We start from the raw sequence: 9,813 nt of genomic DNA, 5'->3' as shown, positions 1-9,813 counted from the left end.
AAAATAAGACAATCATCACGGTCAATGTGAGACACAGTCTTTATTCCTATTTGACAAAATAAAAAGACGACTTCTTGCACATATTGAGAGAAGGTGCATCACACCAAACAACATTTGTCTAAAAAAAAACAGATTATTCTTCAGCTCATTAAAGAGCTCGGGTGAAAAAACCCCAATATATTGTGTGAAAAAATGTAACATCATTTGTACCACGTGATTAACAACACTACAGTCCACGATGTTCATTCAAGATTAACGGGAAAGATCGGGAGACGGACAAGTCACTCGCACAAATAACAGAATTGCCGAGTACCGTGGGAACTCTTTATCTACCCCCCGTTATATCGTGCGGAACTCGTGCTGGACCACGACCACTTCACTCGGGTGACATCTTGCTTCAGGTCGCACCGTGAGAACTGGCCATTAAGCTACAGCAGCAGTTGATCAGGTTCAGTGGAAAGTCGACAGGAATAAGGATGTGTTTCTATGCAATATAAAATTACTGATCAATTTGTGCTTTGGAGGTTGTTCTTGGTTCAATCCAAATCTAACTAATTTTAAACAAATTCAGGTCATAAGATTACATGTTTCTCTGACCTGAAGACCATTATATTTTACATCTTTTTTGCAAAAGTATTTATTTTTGGTAATTTTCCTTTCTTAGGCACTTTATTGACTGGTGTCTTGTGAGTATAGTGTGTCTGCCTTTGCTGAGGTTTACATGTAACATCATTCATGTTATTGGCAGCTTTCCTCCTTTCAGCCATTTCACTTTCTTTCAGATTTTCCCACTCTTCGTCTGTCTCATCTAAAAAAATGCCTTTCATCTCAGCAACTCTTCTGTAATTCAAGCTCTCTCTTTCAGCTCTGAAACCAAAAGAGAAATTGTAACTGATGCATGTTTAAGAAAAAGGATAATTTGCTCAAATAATTCTCATAAAACATTACTAATGTTTATTTGATCAATGTTATTACCATTATGAAATGCCATTTGGAGGTCTTTTGTACAATAAGCGAGTTCGGTATTCTGAAAAATGCAAGGAACCATGGGATTTGTCAAAGGTCACTCGCTATAAAGAAAAAGCTAACGAAGCAATGACTGTATAAACTGTGTATACATTTTTATCTTAATTCATGAATTATGTGTAAAAATATATTTAATCTGAGGAACGGGGGTCCCAGGTAGTGGGAGAGTGGGGTGTAACAGCGAGATAGAGGGGGCAGATGCGAGTGAGAGGGGGGGGGAGACTGGACCGGCGGAGAGACATTCTGAGCGCACACAGATCCACGCCTCAACCGCAGCCAGGATCGAATCCGGGTCCCTGGCACTGCAAGTGCTGTCGAACCACCACTGGACCGTCCGCCCCCCCCCCCCCCACCGAGTGTCCCATACGCGCCTGGGAGAGGGCTGGACACTTCTGGACCGACGGGACACCGGCCTGGAACAGCAGCGCCCAAGCCCGCAACCAGCGGGGAGAAGCGCCAACCCCAGTTCAACCCCGCCAGGCCAACCGACATCCCCAAACCGATGGGACAGCGGCCGATAACTGGCGCTCGGTCCCCGCCGGCACCGAGGGGGCCAACCAACAGACACTGGACAAGGCGAGAGGCGCAGCCGACGGCCCCCCAGGAGCCGGAGCAGAACCGGAGCCAGCGCCTTCCACCCGCACCACCACCCCGCCAGCCCAGGGCCACCCGGGACACCCCCGGATAGGGATGGGCCACCCGGGAGGGGACGGGGATGGCCCAGCAGCAACTCAACAGCAACCGATGCCGGAGACCCGGACCCGACCACGGACGAAATGCAGGCCTGCACCCATGCAGATTCACAGCTAATGAGAATGTTTATAGCGAATGACCTATGACCTGGACATGCGCAGTCGGAATACCGAACTCGCATATTTCCATGAGGGTCAAGCATTGCCTTCCATTTGATCTTGCAAGAAGTACAGCTGCACTTACCTTTTGGAACTATGTGGCTACAAATGAGCTGCAGCCAATGAGCCAAATGAGCTGCTGCAATCATTCTGCAAAAGTGTAGCGGGCTGTCAGTGACAATCTGGCAGCACCCAGTGGAATCTATGGCCCTACCCATAGTTGTCAGAAGGCCTTTTCACCATTTCTGAACATCTAAGATCAGTTGAAAATGATTTAAATGATCAACAATCTTTAAAAAAGTAATTAACGTAATTACCCATGCAAATGAATTAAAAGTTAAGAAAAGAAACACCTCCGCTGCTCTAGATGTCAGCTGATTTACATCGGGGAGACCAAGCGTAGGTTGGGCGATCGTTTCGCCGAACACCTCCGCTCAGTCCGCAATAACCTACCTGAACTCCCGGTGGCTCAACACTTCAACTCCCCCTCCCATTCCCAATCCGACCTCTCTGTCGTGGGTCTCCTCCATTGCCAGAGTGAGCAACAGCGGAAATTGGAGGAACAGCACCTCATATTCCGTCTGGGGACCTTGCGTCCGTATGGCATTAACATTGAATTCTCCCAATTTTGCTAGCCCTTGCTGTCTCCTCCCCTTCCTTAACCCTCTAGCTGTCTCCTCCCACCCTCCCATCCGCCCGCCCTCGGGCTCCTCCCCCTCCTCCCCTTTTCCTTCTTTCTCCCACCCCCCATCAGTCTGAAGAAGGGTTTCGGCCCGAAACGTCGCCTATTTCCTTCGCTCCATAGATGCTGCTGCACCCGCTGAGTTTCCCCAGCAATTTTGTGTACCTCCTTTTTAATGAAGGTTCACAGGATTATTCAAATACATAGATATATCAGCAATCACTAGCATAAAGCTGAGGAGACGGGTAGGAAGTGAATACTTCCCCTCATCTGAATGTATTGCCAAAGATGCATGGCCAAAGCCATCTGACCTCCAATGCATTCCATACTTTGCACAACATAGTGTAGATATAGAAATCCAATAAATGCTGCTGAATGCATTACTGAACTGTCATCTGGCACTTGGTGTAATTTGGCTCATTGGATTTGGCTCTGTAATGTTTCCTCGAAAGTGCAATCTGGTTAATGGATTTATGCATTATGTCACAATATTCTATATTTTTACCCATCTGCAAATTGACTTTCAGTGGTTCATCAAATTGAGTTATGGTTAGCTGAAGATGTTAACTTTTATCATCACAAACACTGCAAACCTATTTTACAATATTTTCAGGAAACTACTTACGTTTCAAGAAACTTAAGGCAATCTTCCTGACCATATATCTCTGCAATTCTTCTGGGGGTGTCTCCATACAGGTCTGCTTTGTCAACAGGAGCATGCAGTGAATGCAGCATTCGAAGGACAGAAAGTCTGCCAGATTCTGCAGCAAAATGTGCTGCAGTCCATCCAGTAGCTGTCCTCAAGCAAGGTCGAGATCCATTTGCAATAAGGATTTTCACCATGTCTGCTTTTCCTGTCAAAAATTCCAAATTAATAATTTACATAAAGCATAGAAACCTTTATATTCTAATTAATACTGAAAAATAGCTAAGGGTAATTCAACGGACATGTTGGATTAAGGGATACAGGGAATGTGCACTGTATTTAACTACCTGAGAAATAAATATATAACCATATAACCATATAACAATTACAGCACGGAAACAGGCCATCCCGACTATTCTAGTCCGTGCCGAACACATAATCTCCCCTAGTCCCATATACCTGCGCTCAGACCATAACCCTCCATTCCTTTCCCATCCATATAACTATCCAATTTATTTTTAAATGATAAAAACGAACCTGCCTCCACCACCTTCACTGGAAGCTCATTCCACACAGCTACCACTCTCTGAGTAAAGAAGTTCCCCCTCATGTTACCCCTAAACTTCAGTCCCTTAATTCTCAAGTCATGTCCCCTTGTTTGAATCTTCCCTACTCTCAGTGGGAAAAGCTTTTCCACGTCAACTCTGTCTATCCCTCTCATCATTTTAAAAACCTCTATCAAGTCCCCCCTTAACCTTCTGCGCTCCAAAGAATAAAGCCCTAACTTGTTCAACCTTTCTCTGTAACTTAGTTGCTGAAACCCAGGCAACATTCTAGTAAACATAGTAATCACAGTATAATTAATAGAATCCAATAATGTTTATTTCAAAACAATCTTTAGTTCAAAGCATTTGGTTTTTGATGAGTAGACAAGGTGGGGGGGAAATCCAAAAACTATAATTTTAGTGCATCTTAGATATATTTAGCATGAAGTAGTTTTTGCTTCATAAGAGCAACAATGTTTGTACAAATTTAATTAGTCTGCACCATTTGAAAAACAATGAGCAAAAAAGATAGATTTAAAAACAGGAAAGGTGCATAGATCCACAGAAAACCCCTGAAGCACAATAAACAAAAAAAAAGCAAGCCAAGAGAGCACCCTAGTGGTTTACAAGTATCATAAGTGATTATTTGTCAAATGCACTAAATGTGAACTGGAACAAAGAAATCCTTACTTGCAGCAGCTTTACAGGTTATTTGGTGCAACATGCATAACAACAATAAATATACAAAAAACTCAGTTATTCTAAGACCATGACAGTGCAAAAACCAAAGTAAATAGAGCAACCAATGCAGCAATACCATGTGATTTGTCCTTCAAAACCAAATGACAAATTTCTAATTATGCTTGCACGGTCACATAAATATGTTTTTTAAGAACAGAACTAGCATTCCTACCAACAATCCAATTTATGTCTTCTGCCCTGGAGTAATCCAAATTATTAATCCAGGTTACATATTGCTTGAGTACCATATGTTGAATAGAAACATAGAAAATAGGTGCAGGAGGAGGCCATTCGGCCCTTCGAGCCAGCACCGCCATTCATTGTGATCATGGCTGATCGTCCTCTATCAATAACCCGTGCCTGCCTTCTCCCCATATCCCTTGACTCCACTAGCCCCTAGAGCTCTATCTAACTCTCTCTTAAATCCATCCAGTGATTTGGCCTCCACTGCCCTCTGTGGCAGGGAATTCCATAAATTCACAACTCTCTGGGAGAAAAAGTTTTTACTTGGTTATGTTCAAATTTGGTTACTAAGGAACAAGGGAAACATCCAAAAGTAGCATTCAATGCAAAAAAAAGTAATTGAGTTTATTCAGTTCAAAGGAAAATGTGATGAAATTGATATGATATTGTTGCGATAAGCTTTTCTTGACAACATTTTAAATAAATGTATTTGCTAGAGAATAAACAGATATCCAAAATGAACTTTAAAAATATGTCAGGAAGCAATATTGCTTTCAAAATCTGACAAATGTCTGGAATGGTTAACTGGGTAAGGTGAACAAAACAAAAATTCTTAAATCCTTCAACATGTGATGGAAAGTCAAAAAATTGCAGATGCTGGAAATCTGAAATAAAAAAATAAAAAATCCTGGAAACGCTGTGGATCAGGCAGCATCTACAGAGAGAGAAACAGAATTAACAGTTCTAGTCAAAGACCATTCACTTGCATTACTTCCAATCTGGTGTACTCACAATTTGATCTTCTCTACATTTGAGAAGCCAAACGAAGATTGAGGTGCCACTCTGCACAACACTTGCGTTCAGTCCTCAGAAGTGAATCTGCGTTTTCCATTGCCTGGAACTTTAATTCCATGCTCCTGGCCTCCTACACTATACAATGAGGTCCTACACCTCATCGTCCATCTGGCCATCTTGCAGCCTTCCAGATTCAATGTGGAAATCTACAACTTTGGGTAATTCACTTTGTCAGTATCAGCAACGTCACTTATCCATTCTCTCCATAGATGTTAGGCACAAAATGATGAATTAACTCAGCGGGACATGCAGCATCTCTGGAGAGAAAGGAGTCTGAAGAAGGGTGATGTTTGGAGTTGAGACCCTTCTTCAGAACTGAAACGTCATCCATTCCTTCTCTCCAGAAATGCTGCCTGTCCTGCTGAGTTACTTGAGCATTTTGTCTCTTCGGTTTAAACCAGCATCTGCAGTTCCTTCCAACACATTTCCGTAGATGTTGCCTGACCCACTGAGTTACTCCAACACTTTGTGTTTTCGCAGTAACTGTGGTGGGTGTCAGGGATTAAGTGGGCAAGGCATTCTCAGGGCAGACTGCATCTTTCTAGAGGTAGAGATAGAGAGAAAGAGAAAGAAACAAGATAGACGCAAAATGCTGGAGTAACTCAGCGGGGCAGGCAGCATCTCTGAATAGAAGGAATGTGTGACATTTCATAGAGAAACATAGAAACATAGAAATTAGGTGCAGGAGTAGGCCATTCGGCCCTTCGAGCCTGCACCGCCATTCAATATGATCATGGCTGATCATCCAACTCAGTATCCCGTACCTGCCTTCTCTCCATACCCTCTGATCCCCTTAGCCACAAGGGCCACATCTAACTCCCTCTTAAATATAGCCAATGAACTGGCCTCGACTACCCTCTGTGGCAGGGAGTTCCAGAGATTCACCACTCTCTGTGTGAAAAAAGTTCTTCTCATCTCGGTTTTAAAGGATTTCCCCCTTATCCTTAAGCTGTGACCCCTTGTCCTGGACTTCCCCAACATCGGGAGCAATCTTCCTGCATCTAACCTGTCCAACCCCTTAAGAATTTTGTAAGTTTCTATAAGATCCCCTCTCAATCTCCTAAATTCTAGAGAGTATAAACCAAGTCTATCCAGTCTTTCTTCATAAGACAGTCCTGACATCCCAGGAATCAATCTGGTGAACCTTCTCTGCACTCCCTCTATGGCAATAATGTCCTTCCTCAGATTTGGAGACCAAAACTGTACGCAATACTCCAGGTGTGGTCTCACCAAGACCCTGTACAACTGCAGTAGAACCTCCCTGCTCCTATACTCAAATCCTTTTGCTATGAAAGCTAACATACCATTCGCTTTCTTCACTGCCTGCTGCACCTGCATGCCCACTTTCAATGACTGGTGTACCATGACACCCAGGTCTCGCTGCATCTCCCCTTTTCCTAGTCGGTCACCATTTAGATGATAGTCTGCTTTCATGTTTTTGCCACCAAAATGGATAACCTCACATTTATCCACATTATACTGCATCTGCCAAACATTTGCCCACTCACCCAGCCTATCCAAGTCACCTTGCAGTCTCCTAGCATCCTCCTCACAGCTTCGAGTCGATATCCTTCTTCAGACTGAAGACAGAAGTCTGAAGACAGGTGGGTCTCGACCCGAAACGTCACCCATTCCTTCTCTCCAGATGCTGCTGCCTGACCCGCTGAGTTACTCCAGCATTTTGTGTCTATCGTCGTAGTTCCAGAGAGAGAGACAGCGAGCGACTGGGACAGGAGTGGGGAAGTTGCTGGGCGTGGAGGTGGGTGCAGAACCCGCAGCAGCGCAGGGGTGCGGGGTTGGGAGGCAGGGCATAGGGTGGCGCTGCCGACCTTTGGCCGCCGCCCAGTGGAGCGGGGTACGCTCACTCCAGTCCGGATCCTTCATGCTCGGGTCGCAAGAGCCTCTGTGCAGGATCTCCTCCACCAGGTCGGTGTCTCCCGCCGCCGCCGCCTCGTGCAGCTCCGACATCCCCGGAGTCGCCCTGGCAACCCCGGACAACAACCTGGGGCACGCGCTGAGTCGTGGCCGGGAGGCGGGCCTGCAAAAAGCATGCAACATGGATTGAAGAAGATTAGGGCAAAGTCACAAGCAAAGCCAAGCCGTGGTGGAGGGGACCTCCGAGTCACTGGACGCAGCATGTGAGAAGGACTGGGTAACTATCAGGTGGAGGAAGGAGATAGGGAATAGGTTTCACTCCAAATCCATTACTCCCCGTTGGAAAATGGTGGGGATGATATATCACTGGGGAGCCAAGAGTGGGTCACCGGTGAAAAGAGGGAGGAGTAAAAGCCCAAGGACAACAATGGTGGTAGGATCTGGACTGAGAGATAGATGTTTTTGCTGCCGTAAATGTGAATCAAGGATGGTGTACCATCCCTGTTTCCGATTCCGATTCCGATTCAGATTCAACTTTAATTGTCATTGTCAGTGTACAGTACAGAGACAACGAAATGCAGTTAGCATCTCCCTGGAAGTGCGACATAGAATATGATTTCAATAAATAAAACTATTTACATGTATACAGGCATTCCAGGGACCAGGATGCAACAAAACAGCTGCAAGGTATTCTAATGGAGGAAATAAATGGCCAGGAGTACTGGTTCATATTAATACGTGTATTTCTGATAATAACATGTGTTTCCATAACACAGATTCGATATAATATAGAAACATAGAAAATAGATGCAGAAGGCCATTTGGCCCTTCGTGCCAGCACAGCCATTCATTGTGATCATGGCTGATCAGCCACAATCAGCAACATTGCATGCCTTTTCCCCATATCCCTTGATTCCGCTAACACCTAGATCTCTATCTAACTCTCTTTTAAATTCATCCAGTGAATTGGCCTCTACTGCCTTCTGTGCCAGAGAATTCCACAAATTCACAACTCTCTGGATGATGAAATGGGCAACACCATGTGTGTTACGCTGGCCAAATGGGTTATAATTTGATTTCAATCAGGAACTAAAGAGTTATTTTGGAAATTAACAGGCAGAAAACTAGCTGATTTGGATTTAAACAGAGTGGGTGGGGGGACGTTATCGTACAACCTCCCCGCAGTAATCAGTCGCCATTGTGTCTTGAACCCAGCAGCTAGTTTCACCTCGATCGCCATTGAAATTGACTAGCAATCACTATTAACACTTGTGCAACTATGCTCTATTAAACAATATAACATACAGACTTTAGTATTTTAGCATGCTGTAATGACAATAAACTCAGTGTTTATGAAAAAACTTTATCTTTGCAAATCCTGCAGGTAAAATAACTTTTATTGTGAGTCTGAAACTCTCTAGCCCCTATCCATTTTAACCAACATGGACACAATTGCCCTTATAATGTTATTTTCCATAACATGAGGTTTCTTAGGAACACTACTATCGCATTGCAGCAGAACTATCTTTACTAATGCCGTGGGTTAAAACATGGGATTTAATCTAACAACATGAATTTATGCAACAAGGTAGCAGATTAAGGTAGCAGAGGTTGTAATCCCTGAATTAATTAGCCGAGTGGTAGAATGTTGGGGAATAGATGGGAATAAGAGGAGAATAAATTGTGATTAGTGTGAGATTAGTTGAAGGATGGTGTGGACAGATTGGGACAAAGATCCTGGTTCCATGCTGTATGACCGTATGTGGATTCTATGATAGAGCAGATGTACAATTGAGGGGCAAAAGGTGATAGCCCAGCTAGAATAAAAACAAAGGTAGACAAAAGTGCTGGAGAAACTCAGCGGGTGCAGCAGCATCTACGGATCGAAGGAAATAGACAACGTTTCGGGCCGAAACCCTCCTTCAGACAGATTAGAATAAAAACAAAGTCAGTCCAGGAATCTGATCATAATGAGACAGAATGGTAGAAATGTTAGGTTAACAGGATGCATTTTAAGAAGGATTAATACATCATGAATGGTAGGGTCCAAGGAAATATTGAGGAGTAGAGGTATATTGTGTAAATGTGCAAACTGCCCAGAAGGTGGCAGTGCATGTAAATAAGTCGTCAATACTTGCTTTTTGTTAGGTGTGGCATCCAACAAGAGGAGATAGGCTATGGTACAACTTGATATAACATTGGCTGGGCCACGACTAGTGTACAATATTTCTGTGTACATTATTTGTCACCACACTATAGGAGGGACTTGATTGTAGGATGATGCAGAAGTGATTCGCCACAATATTGCCTGATGTGGAGCATTTCAGCTATGAGGAGGAAAATAATTGGGTTTATTTTCCATAGAGGGGAAGAGGCTGAGGATGGACCAGATTGAGTGATACAAGATTA

At 43.9% G+C, this 9,813-nt stretch overlaps 1 protein-coding gene across 1 annotated transcript; it reads right to left on the bottom strand.

Moving 5' to 3' along the window:
* Window positions 1-429: 429 nt before the first annotated feature.
* On the bottom strand, window positions 430-7,731 carry LOC116972847 (ankyrin repeat domain-containing protein 66-like). The gene is made up of 3 exons (XM_033020459.1): window positions 7,359-7,731; window positions 3,185-3,413; window positions 430-867 (listed from the first exon to the last, which is right to left on the bottom strand). The coding sequence occupies exons 1-3, from the start codon at window positions 7,585-7,587 to the stop codon at window positions 615-617; spliced, it is 711 nt and encodes a 236-aa protein (XP_032876350.1). The 5' UTR covers window positions 7,588-7,731; the 3' UTR covers window positions 430-614.
* Between the last annotated feature and the right edge of the window lie 2,082 nt (window positions 7,732-9,813).

This window comes from Amblyraja radiata, chromosome 5 (assembly GCF_010909765.2).
Source record: "Amblyraja radiata isolate CabotCenter1 chromosome 5, sAmbRad1.1.pri, whole genome shotgun sequence".
Classification (NCBI taxonomy): domain Eukaryota; kingdom Metazoa; phylum Chordata; class Chondrichthyes; order Rajiformes; family Rajidae; genus Amblyraja; species Amblyraja radiata.
The sequence above is the reverse complement of the archived record's forward strand: the minus strand, read 5'-3'. Positions and strand labels throughout refer to the sequence as shown.

Excerpts from the sequence above, each read along its gene's own strand:
- LOC116972847 (XM_033020459.1), bottom strand. The coding sequence starts at position 7,587 with ATGTTGCATGCTTTTTGCAGGCCCGCCTCCCGGCCACGACTCAGCGCG. Across the intron at positions 3,414-7,358 it reads CCACTGGGCGGCGGCCAAAG|GAAAAGCAGACATGGTGAAA; the intron begins GTCGGCAGCGCC and ends AATTTTTGACAG. Across the intron at positions 868-3,184 it reads TGCCTTAAGTTTCTTGAAAC|AGCTGAAAGAGAGAGCTTGA; the intron begins GTAAGTAGTTTC and ends TTTTGGTTTCAG.